The 25,792-nt window shown below is 39.4% G+C and overlaps 1 protein-coding gene and 1 long non-coding RNA gene across 24 annotated transcripts in view; one reads left to right on the top strand and one right to left on the bottom strand.

The window, feature by feature from the left end:
* Positions 1–25,792, bottom strand: part of trol (terribly reduced optic lobes) — a 306,854-nt gene that overhangs the window by 11,238 nt on the left and 269,824 nt on the right. For 3 of the 23 annotated variants that reach the window (XM_069047440.1, XM_069047447.1, XM_069047459.1), the window contains 34 exons: positions 23,304–23,420; positions 22,864–22,974; positions 22,341–22,460; positions 21,921–22,055; positions 21,671–21,784; positions 20,717–20,857; positions 20,459–20,584; positions 19,967–20,182; positions 19,573–19,704; positions 18,940–19,044; positions 18,645–18,887; positions 14,704–14,985; positions 14,466–14,624; positions 11,446–11,505; positions 9,543–9,770; positions 9,120–9,254; positions 8,816–9,064; positions 7,714–8,426; positions 7,337–7,663; positions 7,123–7,280; positions 6,865–7,066; positions 6,286–6,426; positions 5,950–6,231; positions 5,692–5,897; positions 5,412–5,640; positions 5,183–5,359; positions 4,942–5,132; positions 4,577–4,859; positions 4,071–4,521; positions 2,882–3,154; positions 2,171–2,500; positions 1,469–1,620; positions 1,004–1,416; positions 264–950 (listed from right to left, as the gene is read on the bottom strand). In XM_069047440.1, coding sequence (XP_068903541.1) covers positions 264–950; positions 1,004–1,416; positions 1,469–1,620; positions 2,171–2,500; positions 2,882–3,154; positions 4,071–4,521; positions 4,577–4,859; positions 4,942–5,132; positions 5,183–5,359; positions 5,412–5,640; positions 5,692–5,897; positions 5,950–6,231; positions 6,286–6,426; positions 6,865–7,066; positions 7,123–7,280; positions 7,337–7,663; positions 7,714–8,426; positions 8,816–9,064; positions 9,120–9,254; positions 9,543–9,770; positions 11,446–11,505; positions 14,466–14,624; positions 14,704–14,985; positions 18,645–18,887; positions 18,940–19,044; positions 19,573–19,704; positions 19,967–20,182; positions 20,459–20,584; positions 20,717–20,857; positions 21,671–21,784; positions 21,921–22,055; positions 22,341–22,460; positions 22,864–22,974; positions 23,304–23,420 — 7,888 coding nt within the window. Of the gene's footprint in view, positions 1–263; positions 951–1,003; positions 1,417–1,468; positions 1,621–2,170; positions 2,501–2,881; positions 3,155–4,070; positions 4,522–4,576; positions 4,860–4,941; positions 5,133–5,182; positions 5,360–5,411; positions 5,641–5,691; positions 5,898–5,949; positions 6,232–6,285; positions 6,427–6,864; positions 7,067–7,122; positions 7,281–7,336; positions 7,664–7,713; positions 8,427–8,815; positions 9,065–9,119; positions 9,255–9,542; positions 9,771–11,445; positions 11,509–14,465; positions 14,625–14,703; positions 14,986–18,644; positions 18,888–18,939; positions 19,045–19,572; positions 19,705–19,966; positions 20,183–20,458; positions 20,585–20,716; positions 20,858–21,198; positions 21,349–21,670; positions 21,785–21,920; positions 22,056–22,340; positions 22,461–22,863; positions 22,975–23,303; positions 23,421–25,792 lie in introns of all 23 variants that reach the window. The other 20 variants (XM_069047448.1, XM_069047461.1, XM_069047452.1 and 17 more) reach the window with 17 other exon arrangements.
* Positions 1,620–2,540, top strand: LOC138130800 (uncharacterized). The gene is made up of 2 exons (XR_011159647.1): positions 1,620–2,112; positions 2,163–2,540. It is a non-coding gene; the product is annotated as an uncharacterized lncRNA (long non-coding RNA).

The following is a 25,792-nucleotide window of genomic DNA, read 5'->3' as shown; positions in this document are numbered from 1 at the left end:
GTCTTCCAAATTTTTTTGAAAAGCTTTTAGCTCCTTTTTCTCGTAAGATATCAACATTTGTTAAGGCATTATCGGTTCAATCGTTACCTATTGTGGAGTTCTACCACTGGTTAAAATCTCTACACAACTTTCAGTCACCCTATACCTACATATAACAATTATTTTGGATAATTTGTTTCTACTGCTCTATTTTTAATAATCAAAATGTCAAACAATTTAAATTTTTATAATTCTCACTTTTAACCTGATAATGAAATACTTACTAGGATATTCTTCCTTCGTCTAATTTTCTCCATTGTATCGACGGTGCTGGAATTCCAGAAGCATGACACTCTAATTTAACATACTCATCGCGTCGCCTCATGATTACATCCTCATCGGGAACCGTCCACACTTTGGGACTAACCTGTACGTTAATGTTAGCAGTAGCACTAGCTCTTCCTGCTTCATTTTCTGCCGTGCAAATATACTCCCCGCTTTCATTCTCAGTTATCTGAGTAAACCTCAACGTGCCCTCTGACATCCTCTCTATATTGGGACTCAAAGGACGTCCATCACTTCTAGTCCAAGTGACCGTCGGCGATGGAATTCCTGCTTCCACGCGACACACCAAGATCGCACTATTACCAGCGGTCAACGTTTGCGAAGCCTGAGGAAGGATGGACAGAATGGGAATTTCCAGCCGGTTGACTTCGACGATCGCGGAAGCTTGAGCGAGACCTCGATTGTTGGAGGTTACGCAAACGTAAACCCCCCTGTCTGTGACTTGTGCGTTCCTGATGTAGAGCACTGAACCGGATTGGGTGATGTGTGAAGGTAGTTCCGAACCCAGTCTTGTCCATTTGATGGTCGGTGCGGGAGAACCGGTAGCGTCGCATTGTAGTTCGGTGGAAGAGCCTTGAGAGATTGTGATGCGTTCCGGACTGACTTTCGCGCTGGGTGGTACCGCGCTGAAATCACGAAAATTTTGCTACTCGATGGTACTCATCAACGACATTCGTACCCTTCGTTATACTCCTGTATTCTAACTTCGGCCGTTCCGGTTGAGGTGTATCCACTCGACGAGGTCGCCGTACAAACATAAAGACCGGAATCTTCTGGTTTCGGAGACTGAACCGTCAGAACACCTCTATCTTCGCGATAGGTGTAAGGCAGAGGAACATTATTCTGGCGTGACCACTTCAGATCAATAGCCCTATCAGCTTGACATCTCAAAGTGAAGCTTTCTCCGCTTCGACCTTCGTATCGTGATGGAGAAATTTCCACTGTTATAACCCCGTTTTCGTTGTTTTCACGCACGTAAATGTCCACGTTGGAACTGTGAGTACCAGCGTTGTTTGTGGCGATGCACTGGTATGGACCCTGATCAGATCTACGGGCTTGGGGAATACGGAAGAGACCATTTTGGAAGTAGTGCTACGAGATAATTCTACAATTGATGCAAATTTGAGCTTTTACGTTCACTTACGCTGGGATTCAGTGGTTGACCATCGACTCTGATTAAACGCAACACTGGTTCAGGATTACCGGTCGCAGCGCACTGGATTTGAACGGATTGGCCCTCTTGCACGTCGACAAATGGAGGCGTTATGACTACTCTCGGAGGTTCGGAGTTAGAAGCTGTCGAGCAATTGATCAAGTTAATAGAGTTGTTTGGTCAAAACAAAATGTGACAGCAGAAATTTCAGTCGTGTCACAGACGTCAAAATTATTTGTGATTCTTGGAAAATAATACAATGCTAACCAGGACTGACGATGGTTAACGAAAATTGCTCGACGTGTAACAATTTTGCAGTTATTGGTGTAGTAGCTTTTGGCGCATTACTGCTTCTACTGTACTATCTACTCATGGACACGTAGAAGGATTAACAATCTCTGTACATCTATAAGTTGTAGGAGACTGAAGCTGCTTAAAGCAACATATTTTTATTTTGTTTAAAGTGCACCCGAAGAAAACATTGTCGAATCAAATTTTTTCTATTGTGAATTCATAAGATCGTAACAGATGATGATGTGCAAGATCAAAGAAACTATTATATTGGTCACAAACAGAAATAGTGAGAAGCTGCATATTTTACCTGTTTGATTGAATGCTTTTGGCAACAACTCTAAGTATGCATGAAAACCAGCAAGTTAAGTTAAAATTTAGAAGATATTTTTAGATACTTACGTCCAACGGTAATGGTTTGGTCTTTGCTCTCAACTGTGTACCCGTCGTACGCCTCGCAGATGTACCTTCCAGAATCGGAAATTTGCAAATTTTGTATATCCAATATACCTCTTCCGTCATCGATGGCACGAGGAGGAAGGTTACCTCCGTCTTTGGTCCATTGTAATCTGATTTGTCTTCTCCCGACGAGCGATCTGGCCGTGCAATTAAACCTGACAGAACTGCCAACTGAGTAGATTTCAATTACTGGAGCTACAATTATTATCTCCATTGTTAAGGGCGGGGGAGTTGAAACAAATGGTCCTGGTGTTGTTGTTGTGATGTTTCCGTCTACAAAGTAACAGAAAATAAATCAGATTTGTCCTGATAACGGAATTTTGGTGTGTACAGAGTTAAGACAAAAACATTAGTATTAGTGCATCGACAACCACAACGTTACGTTGTTAAAAACGTATGACAGTTCCACACCATAAATACGTCGGCCTAAAGGGAACCACTACCAGAACGGTGAACACTGAAAAACAATAAGCTTACTGAACTGACAGTACCCTTTCAAAGTACCGAAAGAAGTCTGACACAACGTATCTGTCAGCACTTTGAAAATACTCCAAGTACTCTTGTTTGGGCTGTGCTAATTTGCAAAATACCAAAGTGAGTTGTACTTGGAAAGGTACTTTTCTAGTACTCTACGGATCTGAAGTTATTTCGAACCTGGATTTACCAACGACGTAACTGACCCTAAAATTGTCCCGTCTGGGGTTTCAATAACGCATTGTATACGATGCTCGTAACAATCGCTTACTAGAAATGTCCATGTCGGGCTGCCGCTTTCCGAAACTTCCCAACTGACCGGAATTCCATTGTCACGGAATGTGACGTTTAATTTTTCCATGCCTTTGTACTTACAAGTAAAAACAACAAGACTTCCAACTTGTGCAGTTACATAAGATGGTGTTATTTCCAAACCAATAGTTCCAACACCCACTGGATTTATTAGAATCATACATGTTAAATAACAGGAAACGGTATGTGTTAATAGGTGTACGATTTTTTCATACATCATAACACATACTCGTAATATGCTTACTTATCGCTAGTTTAACTGTTCGAACTTAAAAAATACAAATTGTGCACCGAGTCCCGAGTCTAGTACAATTTTTGTTGCATCGTATTTGGTTGTAAAGCAGAATGAGTGCAATGAATTTATAAAGAAAGTGAGAGTGAGAAGGTGTTCAGAGCAAAATGGAGGACACTTTGAGTCATTTCTTTAATTTTCATTGTTACTTTTTTAAAGGAATCACTGACGTTATTTACTTATGAATTTCATTATTTTATTTTTAATTCATTTTCTTTGTAAAGTACCAATTTTATCAAGTTAAGAACCAGTAAAACCAATTTGTTCTGAGGGTTCTATATCGTAGATCACACCAACATTATTCGATTTCTGGTGAAAGAGTCGGTAAATTTTCAACGCCTACTAGGATCCCACATTCCTTATAGACACTGTATATAATATACAAATAAAGAACTTCTTATTTTTTAAATTCGGACAGTAACTATATGTATTATAAATACTCGTAATATACACAACTGTACATTTGAAAAATGTTTAAAGCAAGTAAAAAATTTAAAATTAAGAGTTGAAAGTATGTATTCAGCTTGTATTTGAGGAAAAAATACGCTCACATATTTGTGCATTTTTCTTTGTATTATGTTGTACTGAAAAACATCACTCAAAACTCAACATGTTATCAATGTACTCAAAACAACCCTTATTTGCATCAATAAATATCCACATTTTGTTAGCTTAAACGTCAGCATTTTTGCATGCATTTTGAACAAAAAAGTGTCCAAACTTTTTAATTCAAATCTTTGAAAAGAAAAAATCAAAATACTTTACCGTTGTAGTACTCGCACTGTCTTCCCACATAACCAGGCAAACAATTACAAAGAACCCTGTTATCCGGTCCTAGATTGCAACTTTGTTCGTGACTGTTACATGGACATCTTGAACACGATCCCAATGGTCCAATCCTATAATCATTAGTGTCCCTGTAATAGCCGTGGGCGCAAGACTCGCAAGACGATCCTTGGTAACCTTGAGGACATCTACAAACTTCGACTTCTATGGCTTGCGGTTGCGGAGACAAGCTATTTTGTTCGATGGCAGTGTCTAAAGTTATGTCGCTAATGTAACCACTTTCGGTGTCGCTCGACTGCTGGGCCCTAATCAGAATGACGTCGATGTTTGCCAACACGGTCATGATGTCCTCTCGAGAAGCCAGACTAGGTCCTTGATTGCCATCGAGACGTTGCCAATTGGCGCTCGGGTTCAAAACCACAGAGACTTTCTGCAAATTTTTCAAGGATCGAGTCGAAACCACATCGTACCAGGGAAGTACTCACATTTGCGACGTCGGGAATTTGAGCTTGCGGGTTGGACCAGTAAATCGTAACTCCGTTGCCGATGATGATGATGTCGCGATCAGGAACGTAGACGGCTTGGGGGCGTTGGGTGTACCTCTGGGTGAACTCGAGGCGGCCACCATACGACTTGATTTTATTTCCGGTGTATGTTCTGGGCAGAGACCAGTACCATCTCTCAGTGGTGCTGGGTCTGAAGGTGTACCCGATTTCATTCACAAATGTGTTAACTTGGAAGCCGTTATCGACGCGCTGGGTTTGATATCTATTTAGAAATAATGAATCGTCAAGGTTTACCTCGCACTGGTCTTAAAAAGGTTTTTTTTTGTTTTGTGTAAATCACTTACTGGTCAGTGAGTGTGAATCCATGTCTTTCAGGCTCAATAAACACCGGTATCTGTTCGTAGAAAAAGTTGCCCTCTCTACATGACGTTGCTACTCCAGAGCAGAAGCAAGCCTGACAACCATGGACATTGATGTCAGTCAGTCCAAAAGTTCCTGGTCTGCAGCGGTCGCAGTTATTTCCTTCCACGTTGGTCTGTTCAAGGTCGAGGTCAAATTAAGTAACTACATTGTAGGATAACATACCTTGCACTGGCACACTCCATTGTAGCATTCATCTGAAATCGATCCCCTTCGCTCACAATTACAAGATACGGAACCACCTCCTCCAACGTATCTACAGGGGATTCGATTTGCTGGATCACCCTCATATCCTGGTAGACACAGTTCACAACTCTCGCCAGTGGTGAAGTTACCACAGTTCTTGAATTTATTTGATCAAGAAAATAATTACCAATTACAATGAAGAACTTACAAAGCACACTCCACTTTCTGGCTCGCACTCCCTCGAGTTACCATTGCAGTTGCAAGGTTCGCAGAGGCCAAGGTAAATTCCTTCGTCGGCCCTGGTGTAACCCACAGCACAATCCTCACAAGACAGACCTGTGTAACCTTGCGGACAATAACACTGCTCTACAGCTAGAGCTCGTTCACTGGATCCGGTGTTCTGTTCGTTAGCAATGTCCAAAGACACCGAGATCAGTCTGCAAGACAATTCTTAGAAACTGTGGGCAACTCACTTTTGAGGCACTTACGCAGATTCCTTGGTGTTCGTGTTGTAAGTGGCCTTTATATAAACCGCGTCCAAATCAGCCAAAGCCATCAATAAATGTTCGCGATCTGCCTGTTGGCCATCGCTGCGTTGCCAGTACTGTTCCAACAGTGGTACCGTGAAGGTCTGCGCAGTTCCAGTAGGCTGGGCCTGCTCTCGTGCGTAGTACAACAAAATGATTTGATTTGACTAAAATCGAACACGCTCAGAAAGTTATCAGTTTTCCTTGGTGGTAACTTACGCTGACGAGTTCAACGTCTGCAGCTGAGTTGCGCGAACTCTGACCGCCAGGCAAAGGCACGTAACGCAAAGTATACCTGAGGTAACCTCCGTAAGATGTGATCTTGTCGCCCAAATAGCGCGGAGGGAGTGCCCAGTAATGTACGTTAGGGCTGGTGAAGCGGTTGTAAAGGATTTCACGCCTGTTTTGATCCAAAACGATTCCCTCTTCGATTGGAGTCTCTCGGTTATCTGTGTCGATGAGTTTGAAGTTGTCACGTGAGTTGGTGAAAGAAGTGCTAATCTGAATAGGATATCGAACAATTTTGGAGGTTTACAGAATTGTAGTAACGCAAACCTTATCTCTGAACCAATTGGAACTGGTGCATTGTCGTGTGACTCCCATGCAGAAGCAAGCAATGCAACCGAATTGATTGTCTCTGTTGAGGTAGAAAGTATTGGCCTTGCAGGTGGCACAAGTTGGACCATCGACATAATCCTTTACAAGATGAAAACGTAAATTAGAGTGAGTTTTTTGATGGCAATAAAAGCTAATGGTTTTCAAAATTTTGCTATTTATATAGGTATATGTATTTAGGTTTTTTTTTTGGAAAACTCAAACATATCAAATGTTACCTAGACATCCAGAAGAACAGTTCAAGAGATGCAAAGAAACTGAAGTGAAACCAATATTTTTTTTTATAAAAAATAAAATGCTAAGCTGAAACCAATCTGAATTTTGTATTTCTTTTTTAATTGAACGAGTCTACTAGTTGAGGCTACGCTGCATCCACGAACAATGCAAAATAAAACTTCAGCATTGTGACCACTAGTCAAACTTACCGTAAAACGGAAATAAGCGTGAAAAGGAGGTTTCGTATTGTTAGTTTTGAATTATTATAAAAGTCACAAATACTAGAAAATTTTGTGTACTCACTTTACACCGGCACCTTCTTTGATCTTCATCGATGGTACCATCCGCATTGCAGTACGATGTAGTCATTCTGCAGGAATCTCCTGGCACCAGAGGATTGCCGGAATAGCCAGGAGCACACTGTTCGCAACGTCTGCCAACATATGCTGAAGGACAGTCGCAGGTGACTTCACCGTCGCTGCCCAAAGAACAAGTTCTGGCGAATCTGTTGAAAGGAGCAAAAGTGACAACTTGATCGACAATGCTACCGTCGAAACTCACTGATTGCTGGGGTTGGTAAGAGGGCATGGACAGACCTCGCACGGCCTTCCGCGTGAGGGATCTCCGTAAGTTCCTGCAGGACATGTCATTGGTTGTATCCTGTAACATTGTCCGAGCCATGGTCCCGTTTTCTGACGGACGAAACCATCAGCGCAACGCTAAAAAACGAAACAACAAATAAATATGTAAGCCTGGACTGTCGCATCAAATGTACCTCGCAAGAAGTTCCAGTGTAACCGACGGGGCACTCGCATTCTTCTACGTAAGATGCCGGTCCCAAATTACTGTTGGGTGCAGCTGCCGAGTCCATCACGATATTTGAAATGGAAGTGTTCAATTGGCCTTCGTTGTACTGCAGCTTGATCAAGATGTTGTTGACATCGGCCAACGTCATCATTATTTCTTCACGTGTTGCCAAAGTTTCTGGATAACCTTCAGCTCTCTTGACCCATTCTCCCACGAAGAATCTTACTTGCATGTTTTCATCTCGGTTAGCTTGCGGAGGCTGTGTTTGTTGGCTCAAAAGAGTGTAACCGTTCCCCTGAAAGCATGCAATTCAGCTGAATTCTTCGTACTCGATGACTGACTTACGGTGAGGATGACCGTTGGTCCGGGCACAGGATATCCTCGGTTCTGATGTCGAACGGTAAACCGCAAATACCCACCGTAACTCTTCAACTGGTTACCGTGGTAGTTTTCGGGCATCGCGAAATACGGCACCAAGTTGCTGGAAGTAATTTCCCCATATGGGGCGAGCTGCGTGTGGACACCATTTCTTCCGAGAGAAATCAATTGCGGTTGAGCGTTTCTATAAATCGGCTCGTCTCTAATTTCTACTGCGCCAGTAGCCGGATCCACCCGTACACCCACCAGTTTCAGGGTGTCGAATGGTGGCTGGAAGTGGTAGATGAACAAATCTGCGGAGCGACACTTGTTCGATTGACCGAAACAGAAACACTTGAGACAGTCCGATTCGGTAGTGGCTTCCTCGTTGAAATAACCAGCAGGACAAACGTTGTCAATATTGACCACCAGAATGGTGTCGGGAACAGCGAAGACGGTGCCTTTGATGTTGATCACTTCGCAGGAGTATGCTCCTTGGTCTTCAACTTGGATGTTGGGACAGGTGAGGGTTCCAAAACCGTTGACACTGGAAGTTTGACATTTTGGGGGGATGTGGCCCCAGTTGAGACGCCACACGATTTCAGGTGTAGGTACGCCCACAGCAGTGCAAGTGATTTCGAAGAGTGATCCCGCCTCTAAATTGACCATAGGTGGTGGTGGTTTTGACACCACAGGTAGAGCTGATGAAAAAATATCAAACAGTTAATTTTTCTGTCCGATGAAACAGTTCTTTGGAAAAGTACAGTCGAATATTTTTGACAGTAGTTTACGAAGTTAGAAAAGAATTGAATTGTCAAAAAATAACTGTACCAAGTACTAGATGGTACTTTCACCAATGATGTTACTTCAATGGTTGGTTGACGACCAGTCAGTTTTCAGATTATACGAAAACTTTTTACAAAAAGTAGTACTCTTTGCAGCAAACATTTTTCGTAGTAAAATAAATAACTTATTTGACCTTTGAACATGGACCACTTCTTACTTCTTACTTTAAGTAAGAATTCCCAATCGCTGGCAAACCTCTGCTTACAACGATCATAAATTATTGTCATCACATTATGGTACTTACAGCATCCAATTTCATCACTGCCGTCCATACAATCGCGTTCCAAATCACACTGGTAGCTTCTCGGAATGCATTGATTGTTGGAATGACATGCGAATTGGTGGTAGGCGCACAGCGACCCAGGAGGATTGGTCGCGCAGTTAGCCTCGTCGGAACCATCGCCACAATCGTCATCTGAGTCGCATCTCCATGTCTTCAAGACGCACTTCTTATTGGCACATCGGAATTCGTTCGGTTCGCATCCGTTCGGATCTATCGATCATCCTTACCTCAGAACGTTCAAATTTCGAAGATGTTGAGTACTTACTGCATCGATTTTCGTCGGAGCCGTCGGTGCAGTCGTATCTACCATCACAGACTAGATTTTTGGAGATGCAGTCGCCGTTCGAACAAGTGGCTTGTTGTAGTCCGCAAGCTGGTGGACGGGTTGGAGTTGGTATCCCTGGATACAAAAATGTGCACGTTTAATAACTCTACTAACTACATATTTAATACATGCGTACGCGGTACTTCGCGAAACTTACCATGAACACAAATGAAGCATTGATAAAGTAAACGACATTAGTACAAAATTTTTGTTAATGAGTGTCAAATACCTGTTCCGTGATACTCAGTATCGAGAGGCGGCAAGACTCCATATTTTAACAATGAAGACTTTGTTTTACCTCTCCCGACTGCGTGAAACATTGTTTGCCAAAGCACATCGGTGAATGTTGGACGAGTTACTTACAGCGATCGACTTGGAGGTGGACTGACACTTGAGCCCCAGGTGTGTCTGGAGGATACCCGACGGCTTGGCAGATGTAAGTACCGCCGTGTTCAACCTTGATGTTTGGTATTTCAAGACGGCCGTTAAGATCTCTGGAGTTCGGAGGCAAAGGTTCTCCGTTGGGCCGCGTCCACTGGACTCTTGCTCTAAAGGGACCTTCATCTCTGCACTGGAAGACTACTTCTCGATCTAAATCAGAGAAATCACCAATTAATAACAGCGCTGTGAGCAAAGGGTGGACACCGGTCCATGCATATTTACAGCTGGACTATCCGATTAGGGTGAGTTTGTATTAAAGTTCCTAATTTAAGCTTTTATTTACACTTTGGTTGAATAATGAGGGTTTTACATGGGATGTTGTGTGTTCCATCAGAATGAAGCGACGCTCAGTTATAACCCTGCGCTTTGACCCCGATTGTTTTATTGCTCTGTTTATAAATATACATTATGATCAAAAAAATTATCGGGGGTACTTTGAGAAAGTTCTAGTTTGCCGCCACAGCAGAAAGTTTGGAAATTTGTAGTTGAAGAAAGAAAACTTATTATTTATTAGCTTCAAAAGTACCATTTTCATATGTTTTTTGACCATAGGTAGTTATTATTATTACTATAATTAAAAGAACTGTTAACAGGTAATAGATTTAACGGGTGGCTATTAAAATTTTCACTTAGGGTTGGTTATGGATCATTCTTTGTTTTCCGTTGCACCTTAGACACTGACAAGTTTGACATTTCAATGAATGTTTTTCTCTTAATTTGGTTATGTTTGGTTATGTTTCAATTGTACATTTGTACAATTTGACATTTGTCGTACGTTCTTGCGTGTGTCTAAAGTAACAGAAAAAATAAAAATTCGTTCAAAGCCAACTCCAAGTGAAAATTTTAATAGTCACCCGTTATAAGTAATACAATAAATGACACTTGTGCAACAAGATTTTTTTTTATTGTTGCACGCTGTCTGAATCCACCCCATTTGTGTTATATCCAATACCATTTTCACTTGAATAATTTCTAAAATGGTGATAAAGTAGATCCCAGCAACAGAAAGTGGTACTGGGAGAGTCATGCCTATTGTAATTATCCCTTGTAAATTAATGTTAAATATTGACTACAAAAAGGCAAATATTTCAGTGACAATTTAATACTGATCAATGAGACGTTTTTACACAAAATATTTGCCTTCTTCACATGGAAACATTTATTAGAAATATTTTATTTACTGTCAAACCCAGATTTACTTAAGCAGTAAGCATTAATCCCTGAAAAAATTAGGGCAGTTGTCCGTTTGTAAAGCTGAAATATTATACATAAATTCTCAAGTCTTGAGGAACATAAATCCTTTCTATACTGAAGAATCAGCGTGGTAACAAGTTTTGTTGAAGACAAAACGAGTACAAGAAGGACAAAGAAAGTACTAAAGTATAAGAAAATTTTCATACAGCAGTGAAAAACTGATTTATCTTGATTGATTTATTAATTTTAATTGGGAACACTATGCTGTACCACCTTGTCGGAGGTAGTTGCCACAGGATTCTGCAGAAATAGAAAAAGGGGCAAAAGTATAGATAGATTTATGTAAATCAGTAAAAAGAAATGAGGGCGGCGCACATGAGATGAGGGTCATTCCCGCTAAGTTGACCATTTTACTCACCGGTCTTATAAATGTCTGCTCCGATATGACATAAAGAGAACAAAAATCATTAGTTACATGTTTACAACATTTACGACAACAACTAACAAGTTACACTGTGCTGAATATGTACACGTACAAGTGCAAAAACGACTAAACAGTGTGACGGTGAACAAAGAAAACAAGTTCTAAACAGATATAATAGATGTAGAGTAATGAAAATCTGATACTCACTCTCTTTGATTTCTTGATCGCTTGGATATGTCCTTAAGTTAAGGCCTTCGCTGGGACCAGCTGCTAGAAAAAAGAACATATTAGTTTTTCTAATAGAAAAATGTTTTTCGAAGCCGTTTATGTTAAATGCGTTAAGATTCTTTACCTTTCAACTCCATATCCATCTATTTTACAATAATACTTATTTGATTTTGTGAAATTTAGTCGAGATTTATTCGAGTAAGATTGCGTTATAATCAGACCTCGGATTTTATGCAAATTGCAGAAATGTTTTTGCATATTTTTGCGCTTTCAACGTAAAATGCATCTAATTTCTTCTTCTTCTTAAAAAAAAAAACATTGTTTCAGTTGAACCAAAACTTATTTTGTTCTGACTTCCCATATTACTATTTTTAAGACTGTTTAGGCACAAGAATGTGTTCTTTCTTTCAAATGTACTTGATTCTCGATCGATTGCTCAAAATTTGAAATTTTTATTATTGTTAGGATTTCAAAATACATAAATTTAAAGAAGAGTAGGTACTAAATTAAGAAGTACATATAATAATTTTTTAGACTTTTGGAGGAAGCGATGGCATTTCTATTGTTCTAGTTAGTTTATTAATTTTCAAAATTATAAATGAATATAAAACATGTAATATCGAAACAAATTTGATCAAAACTGACAACAATCAGTTTGCGTCTGCCGCATCAAATTGTTCTAGTAAATCATGCCTGGGTTGGAAACTTGAAATGTATGCTTAATCACTTAATTTTCCGAAGAAAAATCGATGTCAAGTTCCTAGCGAAAAATGTTGAGTCGACAAATAGGTAAATTAAAATAATCGCACTGAGTGCGGCATCTTCGAAGATAATTTTTTAACGAATATAGCAAATTCTCCACAATAACAGTATACATATTATTCAACGAGCATGTAATAATGGCTTATCGTGAGTACGAGGTGAAGTTGGCGGCACGAGCCATAAGCGAGTGCTGTAATCAATAATCATTGAAGAAAGTGATAGTTATTAATTATTATATAGGAATGATTGTACTGATTTATTAATTTTTTACTAAAAAAAGCCACTTGACTGGGGAATTATGACTTTGCAAAATAATTATGACGTACGAGTGTTGCAACAATGACAGGAAATTTTTATAAACACATACATACATATTTTCATTTTACATTTCTTATCAAGAGAAACAATGCTGGAAAAATATTCTCGCACATTTTGCTGCAACAATAAAAAATAGTAGGCAATTCACTAGGTTCCATTTTTTGTTTAAACGGTACGTTTAACATTAGTCATGACTCATGATTAGTCGTAGAAAAATGAATTTTTCGTAAACTTTAAAACAAAAAAAAAAGAAGATTATAGTTTGTCCAGCGAGAGATTGGTCGACATAAAAATCACTAAATTCGACGTAGAGAAGGTAGTACCTAGCCCACGTAAAATTTGAAATACATATATCCTTTAAGCAGTAACATTTTTGCCATGAAGTTCTAGTGTATTTTGTATACAATTTAAAATCTCCCAATCTATCGCTGGACGAAGTTTACAAAAGTATACCCAATAATATTATTTTTCATTATTCGTACTTTTATAACCAGTTATGATTTAAACGTGCCGTTTATTCAGTTTTATTATTTTTTCTTAATAGAAACACTTTAATTTTGTTAAATGTTAACATGTGATAAAACATATACAGCGTCATTATAAATTATTGTAGTCCAAGTTGGTGTGAAAATTGAACCTAAATTTATGGTTGTCGCTCCATATGAAAATGATCAAAATTATGTAAATAAGTGAATACACATCGTTCACACAATTCGCAGTTCACGCCACATTAGAGTTACGTTTTCATAGAGCGGCAAAAATTTCGTAACATGGACATGACTTGCTTCGACTACAATCATTTATAATGACCCTGTATAATTGTAAATAAGATTATAAAGAAAGTTTTGTAATTTAGATTATTCGGTTTTTTCAAACGATCTAAGTTAACACTATTTATATCTATTTAATCGTTAAATGAAGGTTTATCCCCACACGTTTTTTTTTATTCATTTATTCAAGATATCTTAAGGCGATGGCGAACTAAATTGTGTCTCAGTTTATTCAAAGTCATCCGGCAGAATTTTATCTACTTGAAACGATTCCCTCTGGAAAAATTTTATTAATGCTTTCTGATATTGCCACACTACATTTTCGAGGAGGTGGTCTTTGTGTTTTCACTTCAAACGGTTGGTGTTTACCTCTAAATCAAAATGATAAACTCGGGCTTCATCCACAAGTCTTTCAACAAAAAAATCTGAATCCTGATGCTTCATATTAGGTATGTATTTTTTCTGCGCTATTTATCTTTCTGTAATTTAGGATTTCTTGACGCAGAAAGTTTTCAAAAACATGACAACATTTCTTGATAATCAGTTTCTTATGCAAAAATTACAAAATGGCCGTGAAACAAAACAAGGTTTTGCGAAGTACCTATTAGTTTTACTTCCGCAAATCTGGAGAACAATTTAAAAAAATACAAACAAATGTTGGTTGATAAACACCAATCCTTCATATGTTATTATCAATTGTCACAATGAAATCTAGAAATTACGTTTTTCATTTTTAGTGATGTATGTGCGTATCAGTATTTACATTTAGGAATCATTTATATGTGGTACAAAACTCTGTGTGATTTTTACTAACATTAAGAAGGCACAATTTAAATATGCTGCATCTCCTCTTGGATTCTCCATGAAATTACCATTTTACAGCTAATGTGGCGCATAAATATGTGCATACTTTTGACCTTTTATGTGCATGCAAATCCGAGGCCTAGATAATGTTTTCAAGCGAATTACTGTAGAATCATGATACATCATCTAAGTCTTGAAAAATCGAATTAGTTGTTATTATTTTTGTTGATGTACGTCGTTATTAATTACGTCCGATTCCAGCAACCAATTAAAAGTTACATCAGGCGTTGTTAGAATAAGAAAAAATACTGGTCAGTCGCATGAGATGTAGTGCGACCGACTTACGATATCTGGGTGGTCCCGTAAATTCGAATGGGCAATCTAACTCGTCACTCGAGTCTCTAGGACAATCCACTTTCCCGTTACAACGTAACTTTTGCCCTATACAAGGGCCGTTTTCGCACCGGAATTGGCCAATCGAACAACTTCCATCGTGAGTCACAGCTAGAGGTGGTCACAACATCAAAGGGTTACACACAAACACTTGGGGAAAGTACACAAAGCATGTCCAAGAGATACTTACGGCAATCGGTCTCGTCAGACATGTCGTTGCAATCGACACGACCGTCGCATAATTGCGAACGAAGGATGCATCGGTCGCCGCTGCGGCAGGGTTGGTAACCCGGAGCACAGTTGATGGGTGGCGGTGTTGAAGGCCTTGTGGGTCTTTCTGTTACAAACGGCGGCCGTTCAGTTGGACAATTAAACTCGTCTGAAGCGTCACTACAGTCATTCCTTCTGTTACAACGTAAATTACCGTCTATGCAAACTCCATTCGAACACTGGAATTGGTTTGTACGACAAGCTACGGATACGAAAAGAAAAAAACAAAAATAAACAAAAGGAAATCAGAAACAAGTAAAATAATCCAGCGCAACTAGATGGATCTCTTGTTCGTACTTCGTTACTTATGCATCTTCCAAAAAAAATTCTTTAAAAACCAATTACATTTACGTTTCACTCCTTATGGAGGTCTTTCTTGAGATATGTACACTTAAGTTAGTATCTCATAATGAAACGTAACAGTACTGTTTACAAACGACAATAAATTAACTAGCTTATTTTAAAGATTTACTATTATGAATGCTTTATTTTGCCCTACGGGCTTTCCGATTCCTAATTACATTTTTCTTTAAGCATAAAACAGCAATTCCAAAAAAAAAAAACAGTTTTATTCCTATCCCCCACCCCTTTCCTTCTCTGTTCTTTTCCTCCTCTTCGCTTTCTCAAAGCTACGAGTATTTCGAGATAGTCCGACTCTACTCTCTCTCCTATTCTGAATTCTTCTACTCTTTCCCATGCTTCTTCGTTCACTATTCCGTAATCTATCACTGTTTCCCCCCTGCTACCTATATAGATCCATTCCCTTTCTTCGTCCCCTTGTTTATTCCCGTTCAATAATACCTCCCATTAATTTTTTTCGATCCATTCTATCAGTCTCTTCCTATCTGCATTTTCCATCTTGTTTTTGGATTTTCTTTTCCCATCCCCTCTCTCCTCTTCTCAATTTCTTGCTCCTCTTTCTGCTATTCTCCCGTTGAAGTCCCCTCCCAAGAGTCTTCGACACGTCTTCTTGTTATCCTCATCTGTTTCCTGTATATTGTCATTATTCTCCACCATTTATTGCCTATATTAACTTTTCTTTCCATGCCTCCTTCTTCTTCTCCCTTTTCTGGTCGCTTTTATTTAATCTCCAATTTCACCCCTGTTATTATTCCCCCGGCAGATCTTCCCTTTTTCTTTTCTCTTTTTGCCCCTTGACCTTGCCATTTGTACTTTTTCGGTGGCGACTTTACTCTTTGTGCTTCTTTTCCGGTTTCCATTTTTTTTTTGTCCATCTATCTTTTTATTCATTCTCTCATTCTAAAAAAATTTCTTCAGTTTCTCCTCTCTCTCATCAGTCTCATCCCATATAAACCATTCCCCGTTTACCCGTATCTTCCTGTATCCTATTTTCACCCTTTTTCCGCTATCTTTTCTTTAGCCACCTCTTTTAACTCTTTTCTGTTTTCCTTTCTTCGTTTGCCAAATCGTCATCTATATACATCCTCTCACCTTTTCTGTCCTTCAACTTACTCTTATTTAGCATAATAGTCTTCTTCTGCTCCCAAGTTTCTATTTTTGCCAGCATCAGCGTATCTTTATTTATTTTAAAGGCTTCCTTTACGTTCACTTCACCCCCATCTCCCTTTCTAAACATTCTTCCACCCCCTGTATATTTGCTCCGATTTCCCCTATTCCGGTTATTATATGTAACATTATTTTTCTTCTCCTTCTTTTCTATTTGTTCCATCCTTTCCTCTATAGTTTTCATCCTTTTCAACCAATCTCCCTCCTCTGCCTGCCATTTTTCTTTTCTTCTTCTCATCTCCTCTCTCACTCCTTAGCTCCCCCTTCTCTTTTCTCTTTTCTTAGTACTTTGTTCTCCCTCTCTTATTCCCGCCGTATCCTCTCATCATGGTTTTCATTTCCTTATCCATTTCCTTGCTTTTATTTCCTTCTTCGCGTCTACTTGGGCATCTTCCCGTTCTGGAACTCTTTCTGAATGGGTTCGTGTTCTTCAGACGTCCTACCCTCTTCACTTTCTATCTTGTTGCTTTCTTCCCTTACTTTCGGCGATTTCGGTATGCCCTCTCTTTCTTGCCCGCTGCGTTGTGCTTATCACCTCTTGCTCACTCGTCGCTGTTTACGTTAGTAATTTTTGCATTTTTTTACTAAAGACGTCTGCTCACTATCGCTGCCAGACTGATTAGTTCATAATTAGGAAATAATCGAAAAAAATCGGGGATTAATGCTTCTATTTTTAGATTTTCTTTGCCTGTCACGATATAAAAACAGTATGTTAGGGTTTTGGTTGCGTCAATAAAAAGGACATGACCCAGAATAGGACTTTGTAGTACTTCTAACGTCGTATATTGATCAATATAGACTTTCCCACAATATATTGTCACTGTGGTCTACGTTTTTCCCTTTTAATTATAATAAATAATGGTGTACTAGTTTTTCCACTTTCTCTAATAATTAATTTATCACTAAAGAGAACTTTGCAAAGTGCTTTCACTTTCTGCACAAAGTTATGAGGTATATAATTTGTCTTCGCAAATTGTACCCTCCCCAGAGATATGTTCTGGGTCTCCTTCTATAGGAAAGGTGATATTTTTCCTGGTGGGCGGTTGCGCGTGCCATTTACAGAATCCTGCAATGAAATGCGACCTCCCTATTGGTTACTTTATTCCACTAACCAATAGGGAAGTCGCATTTCGTTGCAGGATTTCGTTAATGGCGCGCGCAACCGCCTATACTATAGGTCTTCGGTTTGCTAATCCGTGGAGTCTCCAACTGATGGTGCTGCAAAGCAGTTCCCAACCTTTTAAATACATTTGTGAGATTAATTTTTCCCTTCGTGATTTCCAATTATGCACAAATTAACTTATTTATTATACTTTATTATTTTAATTTGTCTGTTTTGTCTCTTCAGCATTGAATGAAACTAGGCAAAAATGAATAGGGAATTTTTCCATTTTTGAATTTTTTATAAATGCAGTTTAAAATTTGTAGTGAAACGTGTTAAAAATATAAATATATACACATTAAATGTAATGTTTCAAGTACCTGTAACATTTTAAATTTATCTAGTGTTTAAGAATACGTGGGTACGTGGGAGGATTAGGGCAATTATTTTACTTTCCAAGAAAAATTGTGGAATTCCCTATTCATTTTTGCCTAGTTTAGATGAAGTCCGTACTTTCGTGGTATCCATCAAATTGCACTGGTCAAAAATCAAATCGTGCACAAATAAGGTAAAATATATGAAACCAAGTAAGTTAAAACATCGTCATCAGATTTGTTCTGCTGGGGCCGATGACCTGCTGACTGCTTGGACGTGGGAACAATTTGAGGTTTGAAAACTAAGCCTGAGCAACAGTGACATTTTCGAAAGAAAAAAGAAAAACTGAAAGAACTGAAAATATCGAAAAGCGAGAGGTGGGGAAACAATCATGCGCTCAATTGTTAGACTAAATATGAGAATCTGTAGCCTATAGGGATCAACTGCTAAACTGGGTCAAAATCGAATAAAATTCAACACCGATCTATATTTCTAAGTTTGATAAAATATACCTACAAAACACACAGTATCCTACTTTATTACTCTATGACTGCGTTTAATACTGCTACAGAACCCTAGTAATAATCTGACACCAAATACACCTAAAAAACGTCAACAGAAATAGTAAGAAACATGGACAGAGTTCTAACCAAAGCAGTTTTGTTCATCTGAAAAGTCCCGGCAGTCGTAGAAGTTATCGCAGCGGAGGGCGACGTCAACACAGGCCCCGTCCGAACACTGGAACCAGTCAGGCTCGTGGCATGTCCCTGGCCAAAAGGCCAGAAAACAGATTTGTTTGAGGTAAAAAATAGTTTCGAAAGGAAGAAATCACAACTGAAAAATCAAAACAAACTTACGACATCCTCTTTCGTCCGATGCGTCTGTGCACTCGCCCACCCCGTTGCACTGAAGGTAGCTGGGTATGCACTCCCCGTTATCGCACCGGAACTCGTTGACAGTGCACCGGTTCAAATCGATGGGTGGACAGTCGAATTCGTCACTGCCGTCGCTGCAGTCAGATCTGCCGTTGCACAGATCATCGTTTGAGATACATCTGCCGTCCTTGCAGGCGAACTCGTCGTCTCCGCACGTATTCGGCTCTGCGGAAGAGACTGTTTCAGCAATCTCCGCAGAATTTCTGCTAGAACTCACCGCATCCTTCTTCGTCTAGACCATTTCTGCAGTCGTGGAAGCCGTCGCAACGAAATGACATTTCGATGCACGAGTCTCCGCAGTTGAATTGTGTGCTGGAGCATTCTAAACCACAACGAAAGAAAAGTTAGTAACGGTTTGGTACACAGTGAAGCACAACTAGATAGAGAGTTACCTACAACAGAAGACAAAGTTCTACAAGTCTCGGTAATTAAAATCTAGTGCCAGGGATAACAGAACCAAGGTTATTGAATAAAGACTGAAGAAAATGTTGTATTTTATGGATAATTCATCCTTTTCCATGCTGTAGGTTTGAAGTTTCAGTCGTTAGAGAACAGCCTTGACTGAATGTAATGGTAGGTATCCAATAAATATTATTTTTAATTTATGACCGTTGCATTGCAGTTGGCTGAACTAAATATCAAGGCATATTTAAATAGTTGCTGGTTTTGCGTTTTGTTTTATTGGATACCTAGATTTACGTTTCCGAGTTAGGCGAAAAATTGTTAGGGTTAAGGTTAAGGTTAACGCTTCTATCTATAGACGTGTTACAGTTGCAGAATTAGTTTAAGTTAATGTATGTTACAGTGGATAAATCTAGATGAACTACAGAGGACCAGCTCTACGACATACGGGGTGATTCTGGTCTGGGACAGTCTTGTTCATCGGACTGATCCGGACAATCAGGACGTCCATCGCAACGGCGCCTGATGTCTAGGCATACTCCGGTACCACACCGAAACTGATCTTCTGGACACTCGTAAACTAAACGCAAACCAAATAATTGTAGTACAGACTTTAGTGCGTTCTTCGACTACGTTCTACCACAGATTGTTAATCCATACACGTGAAAAATTAAAACAGAAATGTCTAACCAGAGAAAGAGAACTAGGGAAAGTTCAAGACAACATCTAGAAAGAGACTGCACTATTGACAGTGACCTGATTGGTTGAAGAGTTAATTTAACCAACGGATAGCGTCAATAGTTCCGCCATACAAACATCAAACGTCAAGCAAGACGACATACCGCAATTTTGCTCGTCGGAGCCGTCAGAACAATGAGTGGTACCGTCACAGCGTAAATGCTCCTCGATACAGCCCCCTCCTGTACAAGGGAACTGATCGGGGGTGCAAAAACTACATCCTTGCTCATCAGAGCCATCGGCACACTCGGCCAAACCGTTGCATCTTTTCCCAAGTTTGCAAGTCCCGTCGTCGCATTGAACTTCATCTTCGGTGCATGCTAAATGGATATTGTGTTAAAAACTTGTCATCGAAGTGAAGAAAAGTCAGTACAGGCTCAATTACCAAAAAGTCAGTTCTGTGTACATTGTGGTTAGTCACATCGTGAGCCTGAAGACTTTTTGGGATCGTTTGAGGTCGTGTGGTAATAGGGTTTTAACATCAAGAAGTGATTATCTCAACTAAACAAAGCTAAATGGTCTCGGCAAAGTCGTGTGTGCTTTACGGTCTACCGCTAGTCTATTATTATTATCAAAACAAATTGAGCTATACCCACCACCGTTATAGTAACAATTAATCTCGTCGGTATTATCAGAACAGTCTGGTACGCTGTCGCATCGGAACCTAATATCGATACAGCGGCCATCCTTGCAACGAAACTCGCTTGAAGCACATGATGGTTCTGTCACATCGAAAGCAAAAGCATAAACAAAACATTTGGTTAAAGAACTGGAGATTCATCATTAAGACAATGTTAAAATGCAACTACAAAATGCAGCAAGCAACTTAATAAATAAGGTGGTGTGTAACATACCGGGCGGTATTGTGGGTTGGCAATTGTCTTCGTCGTTGCCACTAGGGCAGTCTTTTATACCGTTACATTTTTTGTAGCCCATGATACAAAAACCGGCGGCACACGGAAACTCATTTTCGGCGCAAGAACTGCTCGGCAAACCTAAATAAATGACTGGGGAGTGAGTTTTTGTTGCATTCTATTCGACATTCATCGTGCTGTTAGTCAAATTCGTCCATGTCACCGTTCCTTCCAAAGAGACGCCGATTCTACCAATTACCGACAAAACATCGACAATTTCCGGACAGCCACGAAATGGTGCTCAGGGTTAGTGTGCATCAAGTTACGTGGTTAGCACAAGAGACTAGTTTGTGTTAAGTGCACAATGTATTGTAGTAGACTTATTGTAATAGAAAAACATAAATGGAAAATTTTTGCCAAAAGTGAAAGATCCCAATTATTTGTCAGTCACACTGGTTTAACCGTGTGAATGAACCTTTTACCTTTTATTACAATTTGTGAAGGGGCCGAACAAAATTTTTCATCGCTATTATCTTCACAATCTCGTATTCCATCACAATAGCTACTTTTTTTAATGCACCTGCGCTTGTCGCGGCACATCGTAGTGTTTGGCATACAACTCAGTGTTTTTCCTACATGCCCCATCCAATTACCAAAAACATGCATAAGTGATTAGAATGTGTTTAATTGTGTGGAGTGTGTCTATATCTAAAACACTTACAACTAAAATAATATCGTAATAACAACAATATTAAATTAAAAACACCAATACAGTTGGATCTCCTACAATGTGACTACGCTATGACTAATTATTATCAAAGACAAAAGCCAGACGGGAGTAGATCAGAGACAAGACAAGGAGAACAAAAGACGGCGCAAATACAGAGAAGACATCTCAAGTCGGAAAAGAAACTGACGAAAGTGAAACAGGAAAATCGAGAAGTGTGTCCTTACCGTTACAAGTATGTTCATCACTACCATCCGGACAATCGTAAATTTTGTCACACTTTTTCCTCGCATCAATACAACCACCATTTGTGCATTTGAATTGGTCTGCATTGCATAAAGCTGTGGCATGAACAAGCATTAGCAAGATAAAGCCCACGAGGGTGTTCTGGTCGGTAGGTCATGTGCTGCTTACCAAATTGAAAACTAGACATTTTTGAGTGAACCAACACATGACCCGAAAATTTTGAAAACTAACCGCAGGACTCCTCATCCTCTGATTGGAGACAGTCGCTTATTCCATCGCATCGTTTCGATAAGCTCACGCAAGTACCGTCCCTACATTTAAACTCATCCGGCGTACAAACTGTTTGGAAATCGGGAATTCCTGGCCCTAAATTTGAATGAATTAGAACAGTGCCAGGCAAAGTATCGTTTCTTGGCCGGACTTTGTGATGAAGTCAAACCAAGCCTACACAGTCGTACAGTCCAAAGCCAACGCGCTACTGTTGGGGTTCTACGAGGACCATGCAAACTCTACTTTGGGAGTCGGCATGACAAATCAGAACTGACATGTCATGCAGACCCTCACCGTCACCACTACTACCGCCACCCTTCCTCTACACTTTGAGCTTTATCAGTTGCTACTAGTTCAAAAAATATACAAAGAGGTGCGTACTAGGGCTACTAGGGCATCCAATTTCGTCAGATCTATCTTGGCAATTATGAATTCCATTGCATCTTTGGTTGCGAGGGATACAAACACCGTTCGCACATTTGAAATCCGTGGGTTTGCAGGCTGGAAACAAATACAATTGTACGACTGTTCGGAACTTTTGAGTATTAGTCGGATGTGAAGTGTTATTTACGACACCAAAAATCAGAGGTCCTTTGAAAGTGGTTTAATGAACGGAACAAGGAACGATTAAAGTAGACGAGATAAGGGTCAGTATGTTTGATGTGTTTATTTTTGGAGGCAACTTTCACCTGGCTGGTTTGGATTAATAATTGCATCCTAAAGCAAACAACGATGACAGAACACTTGGGGCTTGATTACAGATGTTGTTGGGTCAGTGGTAGAGTCGTTTTTGGGGGGTGGTTGGGTGTTGTAAGATGAGACAGAAAGGGCGAAACCAATGGAGTCGTTATTCGAAGTTATAAGACAAGATAGACGAAGGGAAGTGGGTCTTGTTAACACTTACGACAATTTCGCTCGTCGGACAAATCCTGACAATCGTATTTTGAATCGCACTTTGATGTTAGGGGGATACAAGTTCGGTCCTGACATGTGAATTCGTCATCACCGCACGGCGCTGTGTTGTGTGAACATGCAAATTTATGTTAACTGTCACAAGTTTGTTTGTTGTGTTTAATTGAAGCAAGAAAATGTAGCTGTCGAAGTATTCCTGCGCGTTATTGAAAGGTACAATCAAAAAGCTACACTAACTCGACAAAACACACTTTCGACGACAAAATCTGTAAGCTGTAATCTGTGTGTGTGCATCATGCTATAAATCACAAGTCTCTGCAAATCGATTAAGATGCTTCAAAGCACACTCATTACGAAGCTTTTGTGCATTCGAGAAGCTCAGTGCATGCACAGTGCAAATCATTCTCGAAAAAGTGCAACGATGAGACATACCGGTGCAGTTGTATTCGTCTTGGCCGTTTCGGCAGTCCGGTCGACCATCGCAGCGCTGCTGGACTTGGATGCATTGGCCATCGTTACAAGAGAACTGGTCGCCTCTGCACTGGGACTCTGCAACAAACAATTTAATGTTATTAAAGAGGGAGGGTTTTGTGCCGCCACTGGCCTAATTCGACCTGTGCCTAGCACGGAGTTATACTCCGGAAGCTCGGCTCTATTTATTAGCGTAATATACATGAAAGTATTCTTGATGAATTGAATTCACAATACGTGCTTTCTTGGCGGAATGCTTGGCGTGAAAAGCGGCGATTAGCTGCAGTAATTGAAATTTATTATAGTTAATAACGACCGACTTCCAGCGGTATTATTAATTCGATTTGATTTCTGTTAATTCGCGATAAAGGCGCCTTTTCGGAAAAAAGGACCCGATCGGCGCAGGTAAATTTCTGATATTCTAAACCGAATCGAAATCAATTTTCAGGGGGCTCTTGTCGGATCGGGGACTCCGCCATTGTCGAATATTCCGCCTCTTCACGTGGGGCGGTGTAGGATATCACAAAGACCTACTCCAGCAGAATTTGCCGTGATATTGCATCTAGTAACGCGATATAGCTGTTTGCCTTTTGTAGTCATCTTACTGTAGGTACTCCGGGATAACATAAAGCATTCACCGAAGTCGATTTGAAAATTTCGAATCGTGTGGTAAATTTGAAGAGCGCTCCACCAAAACAATTTCTTCGAACGGGATTAATTTGCCTGTGCTTGTACGGGGGCAAAGTGTGATCTATAAAATATCCAGAATTAATAACTGGAAAACGATCTCTTCCTAACAACGAACACATGTTCCCATAAAACTTAATTTTAGTTGACAGGAACGCATTTAACCTCGTTTCGAATCCTGCATGAGTAATAATTTTTTAAAAACTATTATTAATGATTATGTCACGGACCGTTCTTAAATACGATTTGATTATGCAAATGTCGAACGGAAAAATAACATCTTCAAGTTTTCCGGGAGTTGCGGTGAAATCCACTAATTTTTCGCAGACATAAATTTAACTTGATCAAGTTTCCGAAAAGCTTTTAATTTCGTCTTAATCATGTACCGATTCAAATTTAATATTCTTCGTCATTTCAGTCCTCACTGTTAACATTGTCTGAATTCTGAAGTAGCTTTTCAGCCGTTCTAAGTTCCATTTTAAATGTTTTGAAAAGAGACAAAGCACACTTTCAACTTTCAAATATTTATGGGAGTTTCGAAAGGTTTTCCCCAACTTCTCGAAAATTATTCCGGTTCGGTGTGGCTAATTGTGTGGATAATGTTCTACTGTTTTCTTGTTTTAATTGTTCTATAATTTTAATTATTGTCATTTGTAAGGACAAATAACAAGGATTGTCAACAAAAACATGAAACGCGTTTCTTGTCGTTACTTGTTCAGCGACATTAAGCAAAATATTGTAAAGTCCTTTTATGGCGCCGTGAACAACCAGTGCATTCGTATTTGACAAATTAATCAGGTTTCACGTTGTAACTGTTGCAGAATGTGAAACTTATTCGACCGTTGGAAAACAAATAAAAGCGTTTAGTTCGATGCTTTTGATAGTCGTTCGTACGGTTTTTAAAAACATGTAATTGAAACGACCTAAGGTTAAAAATTGAAGTTGCGTTACGGCTGGAAAAAATGTACAATTTTTGTTTCAAGCTGGCTGTCTATTTGCTATTTTTCCGAATATACATTTCACTCGTGACAGCCACTGCAGTTTTTCATTATATTCACAGGAGAAACACGGTATTGTCAACAATGCGCTGACAATATTTTGATTTGGAAACGCTACCTACACCGGAAATGAATCCGAAAATGTTACAGTTAATTTATATTTTTATTCAGAATGACCGACACTTGAAATAATAGGTCCAAAATTTTGACGAAAAATCATTACATGTTACAACTTAATTTGAATATTTTAGTTGTTGACTCGTCGAAAATTGAGTTTTATTACAAGAACTGAAATTAGTTTGCGAGATAAGAAAATTATACTATAATTATGATAGGTATATGTAATAATAATATACAGGGTATCTATAAATGATTGTCGGGTTAAGTCATCCAATAAAAAATACCAAAGATTCCACGTTAATTTTTTCAAGTTCTTCAGTATACCATTGGTGGCCCTCGATAACAATGTGCGCCACTTGTAATAAAATAATCCTTGTGACGTGTTCTTTACTTGTTGAATTGACAGCTGTTTATCTGAACAAATTTTGAGCATACGCGTTTTTAATGGCTATAAATTGTTGTTGAAATTATTGATTCTTCCAATATGTTGTTACACAGTCTAGGACTGGTTTACAAATCTATGAGGGGCGTGATGACCAATTCAATAGACCGGGACCAATGGCTTAACGTGACTTCCGAATCACGAGATAGAATATGTATAGCCTTTTTTTTCGCCTTGGGTCGGAATCGAACCCGCAACCCTCG

The sequence above is a fragment of the Tenebrio molitor genome, chromosome 5, assembly GCF_963966145.1.
Source record: "Tenebrio molitor chromosome 5, icTenMoli1.1, whole genome shotgun sequence".
Lineage (NCBI taxonomy): Eukaryota > Metazoa > Arthropoda > Insecta > Coleoptera > Tenebrionidae > Tenebrio > Tenebrio molitor.
Note: the sequence above shows the minus strand (reverse complement) of the source record. Positions and strands in the feature narration are given on the sequence as shown.